Below are 14,871 nucleotides of genomic sequence, written 5' to 3' on the forward strand. Positions count from 1 at the left end.
TGAAGAAAATGGAAGTTTTACCACTGAGTTAGACAAGCTTTGTGTGAGACTTTCTGTGCATTTTTTTGGTTTTGTTTGTTGGTTGGTTGTTTTTTGACTGGTTTGGTGGTGGATTTTTTTGTTTGTTTGTTTGTTTTCTTGGTTTTTTTTTCTGAAATGGTAACATTCGAGTGCCAGAATTTATCTTTTTTTCAGGCCAAATCAAGCCAATCAACCTTGCTTCCAGAGGAAAAAGAAAAAAGTAATTATAATGATGACTATTTAATTATTTGTGATAGTGAGATATTTTTCATTGCTTTTCATTTTTCCTGAAATGATTAGGAAATCAAAATATCCATTATTGAATGACAGCAGATGTCTCTGAGATTATTTAATGTGATTTACTGAGCAGAATTCTCATTTTATTTTCATTTTGTTTTATATACAGGGTGAACTGTAAAATCCCTTTTCATCATGAAAAACTGCATGTAAATAAAAATATATTTGCGCCTGCCATTGCACATATATTTGCTTGTGCAATCCCATTTATTACTATAATCATAGAATCACAAAACCATAGATTGTTAGTTGTTGAAAGGGAATTCAGGAGGTCATGTGGTTGAATATCCACACATAATGCCCTAATTTATCTGCATACTCTACTTTTCTACAATCAGTGCAGCTTTTCCAAAGGATATGGTAATTACTTAGCAAGTACATTCTCCAGACAACCTCAGAGGCCAATTGGAAATTGCCTTTTTTCTTTTCTGGCACAATCACCCACTGCAGCAAGCCAGTGACTTGTCAGATGGATCTGCATGATTTTCCCTCAACCCACCAACTTTAAAACGTCAGCCTTTGTAACAGACTTTTCTCAGCTCGGTTGAGAAATTTCTACTCCCACAAGGTTTCAAAATTTACATAAACAAACCCTCCTGCTCTTACATTTCTTCTTTGCTCTTAGTTTACAAACAAGACCAACAGGTATTGCCTTCTTAACTGCTGATGTTCCTTTATTCATCACCCAGTCAATTGAGCTGATGAGAAATTAAAACAGTCAGCCTTTTTAAAAAGGCAGTTTTAGAATGCTATAACATTAAAAGACATGTAGAAATAGTAGCAATAAGGTAAGGTAATTACTCCTTATCCAAAAAAAAACAAAAGTGTATAGCAACAGAAATATGATCTGAAAATCTTTAAAGAAGACTCCGTATTTCAAAGTTCTTATCTCAGCCTTCTTGACACAATAATTTGGCGTCAGCTGATGAACTAATTTTTAGTCGAGCAAATCAAAATTAACACTGAAATTGGACTGACCTTGGATGTTTAAGTAAAAAGAGTAAAGATAAAATGGTTGTGAAGACAGAATTATCTTTATATGCTCTAAGATCCCTAAAGGACAAGGTTAAAGCTCATTTGCAGGCTGATGTGAAGTATATTCTTAAACCTTGATCATTTTCCAGGACCAATAATTTTAAATTCCACATGAAATTCACTATTAGCTCTATTCTGCATGCTGAGACTCTGAGATATCCTCGGCGGTTTGAATCTTCTTGCTAAGGGGTTTCCTTGATTGAGAGCAACTGCTTCCAAAGGTCACTGGCTCCCTGTGGATCAGCCTTTTTCTCTGATGTGCACAAATCCTCTTATTTTATGCTTCAACCCTGCAGCAATCGAACCATGGTCCTGATTGCAACAAGGTTTGCGCAATTGTCCCCTACTGTATGCTGCAAGAGGCCAATTGCTATGTATAATAGTATTTGTATGGAAAGTGATCTTAAAAAGGTGTAAGGACAAAAATATTTGTATGTGCCAAGGCTAATGAAAAAGCCAGTCAAAGACATTAAAGCTGTTTTCTCATTTTCTTATTTTTTTTTTCCTAGGGCAGATTCTGGATGTGCTGGACAAATATAATCTGAGTGATAAAACTCTCGTATACTTTACGTCTGACCAAGGGGCTCATGTGGAAGAAATCTCCAGTTCTGGAGAAGTCCATGGAGGATACAATGGCATATATAAAGGTGAACTTTCTCTGGTGATTCTTAAAATCTCTGTCAGAAACTATAATCTCCTTGTTTTCCCTCCAAAACTTTAACTTACTCTATGGCCAAGGTCAAAACTTGATTCCCTAATAGTAAACTTCTCATGACTGTCATTCCAAATTTCAAAAGTAGGTAGTAAATATAAGGGATTTACTTGTCAAATACAGCAGCTCAATCAGAGTACATAATCAGCCAGAGCTTTGTGGAGTTGTAACACTAGCAAATATACTCCTGAACTGGGCAGAAATATAGCTTTGGAAGGATGTCAGTTCATAGTACTTACTATAATGGCCGTATAGCAGAATAGAACAGAAAAAAGGGGGTTTGTGAGGCACCAGGAATCATAATTAGGAGTTAAATACCATGGAGTGAGTGGGATCACAGAAACAGAATATACAGAGAAGATGGGAGAACAGAGTGCATTATAGTCACTACAGAAAAAGTAGAAAAGGAAAGTTAGGTTAAAGAAAGAAAAAAGTCAGAGCTGGATTGAGTTTGGGATGGGCAACAACAGCCAGAAAAGGACAAGATTTCAAGCAGAAAATACTGAGAGAGTTTTGAAAATAGTGCATAACACACTGAATTGAGGGCTGATTTAGAAATGGAGAGACTTTAGTTAAAAGGACAGAGTTTAGTTGTATTCTTTTACTGAAGGGCTTGAGGAGATTAGTACAATAAAATCTGTTTATTCTGTGGAGACTTAAAATGCATTTAAAGTCTACCTTATTGTAGTGTACTTTCTCCTGGTGACATCATACAGCAGTAGTGAAAGGAATTGCTTTTGTTGCCATATGGTGATTTGTAAAACAGAAAAATTCCAGCTTAGCAAATAGCCATCCTCATTTTTTTCTATTCCTATATCTCTGGCATGGTGATTCCCTTCAGTCAGTGGGAATGTACCACATCATTGGATACGTTTGAGTGCATGGTTCCAACATGGGGATGAAAATAATTATTGTCAGCAATTTTTTTTCTTTTTCTTTTTTCTTTTTTTTTAAAGCAGACAAGAAGAGATAAGAGAATAAGCGAATGAAGGATGTAGAGATGGAAAAGTTCTGCTTGGTAGCATGACTATAACATTCAGTCAGTCTGGTCATAATCAAAGATTATGATTAGTCAGTCACAGACTGCTCATTGACCACATTATCAAATAGTAAATAAATGATTCCTTCTGACAAACTACAGAAAACAGTTTTCCAATGTGCAAGTAGTAGACACACAGCATTAGGAAAATGCATGTCAACGTGTTGTTAATAATCTCACTGTATCAGGGTAGGAATGCTTGTTTTTATTATTTTTAAGTAAATGTGATGAATATTCTTGTTGTTTTACCAGAGATAAAATTATTTTCATTCTTTCACCAAGAAGTGGCTACGTTCAGCCGGTTTTTCTTCTCTTCCCTTTGCTGAACTTCATGAGGTTCCTTTTGGCTCGTTTCTCCAGCCTGTCTAGGTCCCTCTGGATAGCAGCACCAATGGATCAGCCATTCCTCTTAGTTATGTAACATCTGAAAAACTGCAAAAAAGGAAGAAAAATAAACACAAACAATAACAATACAGTGAGGTTTTCAAGTGAGAAGACTCTACAGTTTTTAGTCAGTAGGTATCTGCCTGAGAAATGACCCTTGTGCTTTAAAAAAGCTGTGTGTGAAGGAAATGCTACACAAGCAAAATGAGCAACACCAGTCATCAGGTTCCAAACTATCAGATGGGTCCCCTTCAGCTAGCACCAGAGTGAAATGTATCTTGACTGTTAGCACATAGGCTTTACATAGTGATTTAAGTAATTAAGAAACCATATGGTTACATATCTGTAGCTGTAGGCACAGCCTGAGGGGTTTTAGAAGCTCTAAAAGATACTTGCCTTCTAGAATGCCAGACATAAGATACAGGATAAATGATGAGGTAGAAGAAGAAAAGACAAATGCACTGGGGAATATGTCTTCCTTAGGAACTTCATGGTTGAATTGAGCATTTTCTATCAAGCATTGCAAAATTTTTTATTCATGCTTGCAGAATGGAGAGCTATTTGAAATAAATCTGAATTAATAAAAAATCTGACTGATACAGTTATTTGGGGAGTGATTTTTAATATTAATTGTGCGGTTTGCAGTTACTACCTATGCTATGCTGGCAAATGTTGTACTATACTATGGGATAGAAAATAATCACTATATAAGAAACAGAAAAGAATATTGCATAGAGACATTCTTAATAAAATAGAAATAAATTAAAGATCAATGCAGTCATTTGAATATACTTCTGTCTTTTAAAAATACAATGAATTCTGCTTTATCTTCCACTCTTTCCATCTCCATATCAGTCCTCAATTTATCAAGTATGTTATGGATCATCTTTCATAGAATCATAGAATAGTTAGGGTTGGAAAGGACCTTAAGATCATCTAGTTCCAACCCACCTGCCATGGGCAGGGACATCTCACACTAAATCTTCAAAAGGGATGAAGTAGAAGTGATCAATCAATTGCATAATTAGCAAGACTTCATTCATATTAAAAGTCATGTACAATAAATAATGTTAGAGGTCTGTAGGTCTGTACATCTCTGCAAGATTTAATGGACATCAGACCTGTGAAGCCCTAGGTCTCCGCACTGATATAGCATTATGCCAAAAAAAAAAAAGCTGAAGATTTATCTTTATGCTGCTTGTGCTTCATGTGTGCAAGCACTAGGAGTTTGCATCATCTGATAAGCAGTTTACAAAGCTGTGAGATATGCACGTCTTTTTTTCTTCTACCAGAGATTGTCTCTGCTATACAACCTGCACTACTTATCTTTTTGCATGAGCACTGCATGAATGTGAATATGAATCAAGACACTTAACCCTCTTGTCTGAGCTGGAGCAGTATGCTCAGCAAAAATTGATTCTGCCCTAAAAACAAAAGCTCTCAAAAGATCTCCACAATTCAAACTCACTAATTTGTCTTGATATCCAGCCAAGTGAGCACCAATAATAAATTTTAAGAGGAGTTTGGAGAGTTAGGCTAGTGCTGCAAGACTGAATGCAGAATGGGGAAATTGCTTTTGAAGGTTTTATTACTTTGGGTTCTGACTGCAACAGTCACCATAAATTTGTATAGACCTTGAAATTAGAGACCAGAGCTAACATAGTGTTTAACTACTTGCTGCCATTTACATTTACAGTCTCTCTCTTCAATATCCTTTCCAGAAGACATTATATGGTAATATTGCAGTGGTGGATCAAAATCATGGCCTATGATTTCAATGTCCTTTTTCTGACAATTGTCAGGATACTTCCTTGGAGGAAGGTGCAGGAGCTGTGTAGTAAATAAAGAAGGTCCCTGAGAAGGTATTTTCCTAGTCCCAGATAGTATAACCTTGGTTTAAGTTGTGAAACCTGTCAATTTAGATTCTACAAAGAACTTTAGCATTAGTTATATAAATGCTAGGAAGATGAAATACCACTTTGAGTCTTTCTAAATTCTTAGCATAGCCTAAATAGTTTGGCAATGAAAGCACAGTGCTTTCATTTACTGTTTTGAAATGGGACTGTTGCAAATTTAATTGAACATCTTGAAGTTTAATACTGTTTCCTCATTGATATAGGATAAAGGAGGGAAAACTTATTATAACTTCCACATTTTACCTTTCTTTTATATACTTTTATTATGCCTCTTTCTCATTAAAACCTCATTCAGAAAAGAATTGTCTCCCCAGTCTCTCTCTTTAGTCTTAAGTGATGAGGGTTTTTTTGTCCCTAATTTCTCATTATTTTCTTCTTTGAACTCTTTCTAATTGCAAAATATAGTCTTTTAAAATGGTTTTGCAAGTATTGCCTTTCACATTTTGCCACTACCTGTTTGTATACTTACTTGTTAATATTATCCATCAGATCCTATAGATTGCCTATTGTCTTTGTATCTTACTAATTACAGATGTGCATTAAGCATTAGCCTTTGCATAGGTCCTTTTTCTTAAGTGTGTAGTGAATGTTATGGTATGAATAACTAAGGCCTATGGCCTTAGTTAGACTACTTAGAATAAGTAATTTTTATTCTGATGGTCATTTGTGCTGCAAATACTTTTATAGATTTTGAACCTGCATCTTGTTTCCTGTTCCATCCAGCTTGGGGTGAAGTCCATTGTCTTTTCTTCTGAATTTGATCAATGTGTCATACATGGAATTTTCAATTCCACAGCTCACTTCCCTTCCAAAATTGAAGTAAATATATTAAAATAGCAAGGGATGTAACACAGAGTAGCATCAAGGTACCTTAATATTAACTTTTTTGCATAGTGTCACAGGCTGTTGTTTTATCTCTTTGTTTCCTGTCTGTTAGTCAGATTTTGATTCATGACAACCTTTTGTCTCCTAACCCATGATTTATGTTCCTGAAGCTGTTTCTGAAGGTCCTTCTCAAAGATCTTTCAAAGTTTGAAATCTGGATACAGCCTCCAAACAAAAAAATAGTAGCTATTTCAGTAAGAATTTTTTCCCAATAGCTCAAGACTTTCTTATCTGAACTCCTGAAGGACTCCTGGGTACATATGTGATAATGCATTTTGCCTGGTTACTCAATATTTTGGTCAGTGATCAGAGAAAGAAACCTAGTAGTTCCTGTGGACTTAGTGGTCCTTTGAGTCATTTGGGCCAGTTATTTTCTTTGGAAACTTCAAGTTTATGATTCTTTTTTCTCTTTAAATCTTTGTTTCTATTTATTTTCCTGTCTATCTCTTTATCTTTCATATCAGGTAACTGAATGATTTTTAATATATTGTCATGTAAGTCACATTGCATGTATAATTTATAACCTCTAAGTTGTTTATAACATAAAAGTTGTTATGACTTATATAAATTAGTTTTCACCCTGTTAAAATTAACATTTTCAGATCAAAATATGGCAACTGTTGTGTTTAACTGAAGTCTCTTAAAACTTTCTAAGGTATTTTTCCAAGATTTGTTTGTTTGTTTGTTTTGTTTTCTGTGATATCTCTGTGTTGAAAGGTATGGAACTTTGGGGTATTTATTTTGAATGTGATATGCAGGATACCTGCACTGACTTCTTCTTATGTGTTTTTCACTTGCTTTCTCATTATTTTGACATCTGCAATTTAAGCATGTCCATTTGAGCTAGTCATCTTAGCTTTCCCTCAGGAACTAGCTACCTAAGGTTAGTTTTCCAAAATACTTTAGATCTCTGTTTTAGGATAAGATGAATAGAATACTTGCTTGATTGAATAAACACACTGTTTAAGATGGTCTTAAGGATGCCACTATATTCTTTTTGGTGTCCTGAGATATTGAATCTAATTATATTGTGGTAAGTTTTATTTAGTTGCTTAATTACTTATTTAATGAATAAGTTTTATAAAATTGTGCTATAAAATGCGTCTCTTCCATTCCGTACTTTATAGCAGTAAACAGAAAAGGCATTAAAATCTTTTCTCCATACCTTTTATCATTATACTATTCCACTGGTACATATTCAAACAGTGGAAATTGTCCCTCATTGTCAGTAATTGACATTTATTCCACTCTGTTACATGTGGGATTTTCTATGGAGTCTCCTTGTATCTCTTAATACTCTGTCAGCTTCTTTTTGATGTGTATCTAAATATAATCTGCTGTACCTAGGACCTGCATATTAGAAAAATTGTCTTTCTTTGTACTTGTGGAGCATTTAACACAATGAATACAGGCACTTGATTACTGTCATGCTGCTAGAGTGGGTCATGAATCTGCTAATGGAGTCAAACACTGATAATGGTAAACCATTTGTACAACATTCATTCAAAGTGCTTTGTGCCTTAAAAATAGGTATATTCATAGATACTTTGTTAATATCCATGAAAAATAATAATGAATGTGTCTAACGGACTTAGACTCTGATTTTTACATCTATTACAGATCTGTGAGTGCTAAACAAGGACTGCAAGAATCAACTATTCAATATTTTATTGAAGCTTATTATTTTTATATAATTTCATATACTGCAGTAATAAGTTCATTCATCGGTGTTTCTTGAAGCTAGTAGTAAACCTTTTCCTATCTGTAAGTCACAGAATAATCAAGCTGACCATTACTCTGGCCTCAGGAACTCTGCTATTGCGTATTTAGTGATATTAGTTGGAGTTTCCTCTTTGATTGTAATGAGAGCTGGAATTGAGCTTTTATATTTTCTCTGAAGCAATCCAGATTTTTATATAATCAACCCGTCTTGTAATTTTAACTGAAAGAGAAAATATCTTTAGAAACCCTCTCATTTGATTGGAAGACAGGTCAGATTCATTCAAATGAGCTATATCTGTTGCGTTCACCTGTACAAGAACAGCTCAAGTTGAAAATTAACAAAGGTATATAAACCAGATTAAAAATCAGTGAAATAGTAAACTTGCTACTGAAAAGATATTGCTGTTTGATCATTTACTAAAGTAACGAGTAGTAGCATGAAATCCACTACAGGTGGGTAGAATAATTAATTTCCTTGCATTTTTCTATAATTCAAGAGAATTAATTGGGTTTGGAAGCTTTGTTTTTAGAAGAATATAAGAAGGACAGAAAGGGCAGTATGGTTATAACCCAAATGATCTAAGCGAGTTATTTTAAATAGTTTTCATCATTCATTATTCAAAATATTAATAGTGATATACCACAGAGTTCCCCATTTATATATCATCTTTTGTAAAAGCTCTGTTCCCAGAGTTCAGTAATAGCAGTCAGTTTAAACCAGAGGGAGAAAAAAAGAAATATTCTCATAGCTAAGATTTAAAATGAGGTTAAAATGGAAATTTGGCATCGTGTTGTGGATGACTGCAAAGAGTTATGTCTGTACTTAGTCTGCTCCTGCAGATTTTTCAGGAAAGGTAAATGTAGGCTATTGTTCAATATAGCACTGAAGGGTGCAGCTACTCAGAAAGCATAGATAGCTAAGCATGAAAATACAGCCTGGGGTGTTTTATGCTGTTTTAAAAATATTTTTTGAAGAATTTAAAAGAAAAATAATATATAGCTAGGCTGCCTAGAGTTTGCTGGGCATAAAGACTACTAGGTTGCTGTCTTTTCTCTGTTTCAGTGTTGCCAAGTTCAAGCAGAATGTAAAACTAATGAGTTTTATTATTTTAAAATAATGACCTACTGTGATTTTTTTTATTTTACTTCTAATATTTTATCTATTTGGATGTTTGATTTATGTTTCAAGCATTAGTAGTGAACCCTTGGTGTTTTTTTTTTTAAAGAAAAAAGAATGTAGCTAGCTTGAACAACATTTAACGGCTAGAGTTGTAAAGACAATGTATATCAAGGGATTTGTAATCATATCATAGCATTAAGCAACTCCAGTGATGTCAGTAAAACTAGTTCTAATGAAGATGAACACCATGTAGGCACAGATAATAGAAGACAGTCTTCCGCAATGGACCTGTAATTCCTGCCCTGGTTCCTTGCTATTCCTAACCTCCAGAGATATAAAAAAATTATGCTCCAATTAGTCTTTTGATAGGAAAACAGCAGTCACTTCTCCATGGACATAAGTGAGGAGATAGCCCTGCTGTGGAGTCCATTTTGCTTTTTGTATCTCACAGCAGGGAGGCTGAGTTTGCTGAGTGCACCCTTTGTGCTTGGGTAATGTGCAAGTTTTTGTCCTGTTCTGTAATGACTCAAGAAAATTGGGCTGTGAACCTAGGAGCTGTGAAAGTGATCCAATATCTAGGTTTTAAGAATTTCAACGTGTGGGAATAGAATTCCACTTATCTCGAAATTACTCTGTCTTCAGATTACACAGAATGCAACAATAAAACAAGAATTTATTTAAACAATCCAGTCTATCTAGCACTGTCACTAGGTTCAGACAGGTATAGAGAAATAAAGGAAACCTTGCACTAAAAGCTACCTATGGTATAGATCAGCTGAGTTTTCTGTCTGTCCATACTGTCCATCCAACAAGCTGCTGTGATGTGTACACAGAACTAGGATCCATCTCATGAACTAAATCATCTCCCGAGCATAGCTATTCACTGAAAATATCTTAATTTGTGGATACCTGTAATTTTATGTCCTTTTACTTTTCACAGAATCCCAGAATCCCAAGGGTTGGAAGGCCCTCAAAAGATCATCTAGTCCACCCCCCCGCAAGAGCAGCGTAACCTAGAGTACATCACACAGGAACTTGTCCAGGCAGGCCTTGAATATCTCCAATGTAGGAGACTCCACAACCCCCCTGGGCAACCTGTTCCAGTGCTCTGTCACTCTCACAGTAAAGAAATTTTTCCTGGTGTTCACATGGAACCTCCTATGCTCCAGTTTACACCCATTGGCCCTTGTCCTATCACTGGACATCACTGGAAAAAACCTAGCTCCATCATCCTGACACTCACCCTTTACATATTTGTAAACATTGATGAGGTCACCCCTCAGTCTCCTCTTCTCCAAGCTAAAGAGTCCCAGCTTCCTCAGCCTCTCCTCATAAGGGAGATGTTCCATTCCCTTAATCATCTTTGTGGCTCTGCGCTGCACTCTTTCAAGCAATTCCCTGTCCTTCTTGAACTTCGGGCCCCCCCTTCTCGGTAGGATTTTCTGTGAACCATAGTTCTGTCAGGATATTAATCTTAACACTTTCCTGCTAAGTCACACATAATCTTCACCAGAGTTTTAAAAACCTAATGACTGTTGTACGTGGGTAGAGCCATCTTTTCTACAATTCATTGACATCTACCCTGGTCTCAGCTGAATTAACAACCAATCATCGTACTGTTGGGTGAACACTTCTTTCTCCTGGGTGACAGGTGTTTTAAACCTCACCAAGCAACACATTAATAAACATAAATATACATTTTCTTTAGATTTTTCAGAATTTTCTACGACAGTGTAAACAAAAATAATGCAAGTATCTCTTTCCTGAGCTTTAGGATAGGAAACCACATGCTTTATCGTGAGAATGGAATTGCATCTGGCGCAGTAACAAGAGTAAATTTTTCAGGCTGCTCTAAAAGACAGATAGTTGTGCTGAGCTCTGAACTTGGCACTGCTTTCCAAAACCAACTAAAGCACAGATTGTTGCTTGATGTAATGTTGGATATTAGAAAGTCTAAGTTTTCTGATTTTGGACTAGGTAATTACATGTCCATGACTATTCAATATTATGAATTCTGATAAAGCCCATGAAAAAAGTAACCAAAAAATTTGTATTACAAAGAATCATGAGCTAAAGATTTTTCAGCCGCAAGACTGTGTGACCGTGTGTCTATATATATATATATGTGTGTATATTTATATATAGGATACAGATCTATGTCTATATATATCTTATCTTTATAGCTTATATCTTTAAAATATCTTATATCTTCTCTGGGTTCATACCTCAGACATATAGGCATACCTCAATTTATTTTCAGTTCCTGTTTTTTGGTTATACCTTCATGTAGCTATGCGTCACACTAAGCAAAGTTCTATCTTTAGATGCCTGCAAGGTGCCTTTTTATCTCCTACATCTGTTACTTAGTTTTGTTTGTAAATTAAACACATTTTATAAGCTCTAATATATATTAGTAGATTTACTATGAGAAAAATAATGATTGTATGTGGAAAATCTAAACCTAGCAAATTGAAAATGAGGTAAAGCATTTGATGAAAAGATTCTAGACAGACAGAATGCTTAATATTTGGAAATTGAATCTTATGGGTGGCTATTTTTTGAGAAGAAATTGATTTCTTAGCAAACAAAACTTACGTTTTTCAGGTGGAAAAGCAACGAACTGGGAAGGAGGTATTCGTGTACCAGGGCTTCTTCGTTGGCCTGGAATGATACAGGCTGGTGCCTATCTTGATGAACCAACAAGTAACATGGATATATTTCCTACTGTAGTCAAACTTGCTGAAGCACAATTACCCTCCAACAGGTATGCTCTGTAGTCATCTTTGTTTTGAAGTCTCATGAGTGTTTTATACATTCTGGTGATGTCTATTAAGGTAGAGGTAGAAAGGAAAAGAAAAAAATAGAGCTTAAAAGCACTTCTTTGTGATCACTTACAGTAGTATGCTGTCTCTTTTAAGATCAATATACTTAAAGATTTTGCAGAAACATGATATGTAAATACAGCTTAACTTGCATAACAAGCATCAAGCAAAAAGAAGAGAATACAGTTGTTGTGGTTTAAACCCAGCCGGTAACTCAGTGCCATGCAGCTGTTCTTTCACGCCCTGCCTTATCCTCTTCCCAGGTGGGATGGGGAGGAGAACTGAAAGAATGTAAACCCTGCCACTGAGATAAGAAACCAGGTTTGCCTGGGTAACTATCATCAGGTAGATTCCATACATGCCAACCGCATCCCATCCTGGAAGTAGCAGCTGCATTTTAACCTAAGGTTTCCTTAGGGTTATAATATAACTGTGGGAGTGGGGTGAGGTGGTCTAATTTACCCCATTTTCCCACACCCCTCCCACCCCTCCAAGTTTATATACTGGGCATGATGTGCTGCGGTATTGAATACCCCTTTGGCTAGCTTGGGTCAGGTGTCCTGTCTCTGATCCTTCCTGTCTTCTTGTGCCCCTTCTCACTGGCAGACAATGAGGCTGAAAAATCCTTAATCAGGGTAAGTGCTACTTAGCAGCAACTAAAACATGGCTGTGTTAACAGCATTGTTCTCAGGCTAAAGCCAAAATACAGCAGTGTCAGCTACTAAAAGGAAGTTGACTCCATCCCAGCCAAAACCAGAACAAGCACCAAGAGCAGCATACTGTCAAATCAGGCCTTAGAATTATTTCCTAAAATCAAAAATGAATGTATAAAAAAATTCTATGTTTTGCATGAGTGAATGTGGTAGGAAAGGAACTGCAAGTGTAAATTGAACTTTACGAGGTCAACCTTGGCCTGCTTAGTATAACAAAATGCATCAAAATGCCAGCTAGGTTTTTTTCACAGTTTTGGTTTTTTTTTATTCTCTACTGAAATTAGTGAAAAAATTCCTTACAGAGTTTTAAAGCCTGATAAGAAAACTGGACTTCTAAAATTCATAAGATGCTTTATTGGCACTCCAGCATACCTGTGTTTTGTCTTTTTCAGAAGATACCCAGTCTCAGCAGCAAGCTGCCTCCACCAAAAGTCTCTTGCCATCCAAATCCAATAAATAGGGAAACCTGCTGATATGCATATGCTTTGAAAACATCTACCACATACAAACAGCTTCTGAGCACAAGGCATCCAGAATCCCTGTGGGGAAAACCAGTGGTGAGCAGAGACACTCTGCTAATGATGATTCATTTAATGCTTGAAGGAAATGTCAGGGCAGGACATGTGTAAGACATGAAAAATTAGTCAGGCTGGTCTTGAGAGATGCCCTACAAGAAGTAACTCTGTTAAGCATTTCAGATTGTTTTTAATGGGGGCAGATCTTATGCACTTTGTGTTCATATCGCTTGAGTGAAAAACAAGTACAGATGTTTTATTTTGTTCTCTGACAGAAATCACAATATACTTGTGTACCTTCCCCTTGCAAGTTGCTCTATTCTGATTCTTCTGTGTAGACTAGATGCCATAATTACTGCTTCATTGGTTGGTCAGGAAGAAAAGTCTCCCATACTGTCTGAAACCAGCAGTTGTGGGAATGCAAGAGTACTGGAGACATCCTTTTCCCTATCAACATGCTGAAGAGCAGAAAGTGTACAATTGGCATGCATCTGTCCTGCTCCCAGCTTGACAGGGAGCAAGCCAAGGGACAAAACAAAAGTGCATTACTCAGGCAAGAAAACACAACAGATGGAAAATGAGAAAGAATCTAATTCAACAGACTCCCACAGACAGGGATGCACCCAGAAAGCAGTTATTGGACAGCATAGCTTTAAAACGTTCAGGACGTTTTCCTGACCGTCCTTTCAGAAGTGTCTTTGCATACAGTTGATGCCAAGAATTTTATACATATGATAGGCTTAAAAAAGTGAAGTTAGTACCCATGATGTAGTAGTTACACTAATGTGAAAAGGGTTTTACACAGTAATGAAAATTAACAGAGACATTATTGAACTTTGAAAAAAGTTTCAAAAAAGTTTTTGTGAGAAGTTGCTCAAAATGCTTAAAAGAATTAACTGCTGAACTGTATGTCAGTAAAAATAATTTCTTATAGAACTTCTTGTAACATTTGTAACTCACACAGGTCTAAAGTACAGATTGTGATTTATTCCTTGCCGGCTGCTTTCGGCAATTCAAAGGCTTTTCTGTGTTTGAAAAACACGTATTTAGACATAGTTCATTTCCAACTTCAAAATTACTTCTGTTTCAAATCCTGGCATACATAATTTGCTGGACAGAGTTCTTACCATTACTTCTGGGGATGCTAACGCAATATAGCATGTTTTTCTCTTGTCTTAGGGTTACTTTGGCCAAATAAGTCCCAAGCAGTTTTAGCAGGTATACATGAATGGCTGTTTTGTCACAATTTATTCATGAATGTGTGGTCATTTTCTCAGAAAAAAAAAAAAAAGTGAAGAAAAAAAGATAAAAATTTGTTGAGGAAACAAACTTGCTTAATGGCAAAATGTAAAATTTACATTAAATAATATAAAGAAACAAAGGGAAAGAGCACCTGAAGGTTTTTCTCCAAATTGACCAACTGGAGGTGGCTATTCATATTTATTTTTTCAAGTAATGGAAATGCAGAAATATGAAATCTTTTCCGTAAAGTGAGGTTTGGGTTAATCTTCTGACTTTGAAATGCTTTCTTACTCAGAATTATTGATGGACATGATCTGATGCCCTTACTTCAAGGAAAAGTGACCCAATCCAACCATGAATTTCTCTTCCATTACTGCAATGCATATTTAAATGCAGTGCGCTGGCATCCAAGAAACAGTAAGTAAACTTGCTTGTTCACATTTTAAAT

At 35.9% G+C, this 14,871-nt stretch overlaps 1 protein-coding gene across 3 annotated transcripts in view; it reads left to right on the plus strand.

Annotated features, from left to right (window-relative positions):
• The window catches only part of STS (steroid sulfatase), a 97,081-nt gene that overhangs the window by 57,558 nt on the left and 24,652 nt on the right, over positions 1-14,871 (plus strand). For all 3 annotated transcript variants that reach the window (XM_062603702.1, XM_062603703.1, XM_062603704.1), the window contains 3 exons: positions 1,863-2,000; positions 11,736-11,895; positions 14,719-14,840. In XM_062603702.1, the coding sequence (XP_062459686.1) occupies positions 1,863-2,000; positions 11,736-11,895; positions 14,719-14,840 (420 nt within the window). The remainder of the gene's footprint in view (positions 1-1,862; positions 2,001-11,735; positions 11,896-14,718; positions 14,841-14,871) is intronic.

The sequence above is a fragment of the Pezoporus occidentalis genome, unplaced genomic scaffold, assembly GCF_034315485.1.
Source record: "Pezoporus occidentalis ecotype Australia unplaced genomic scaffold, CSIRO_AGI_Poc_V1 ctg81, whole genome shotgun sequence".
Taxonomy (NCBI): domain Eukaryota; kingdom Metazoa; phylum Chordata; class Aves; order Psittaciformes; family Psittacidae; genus Pezoporus; species Pezoporus occidentalis.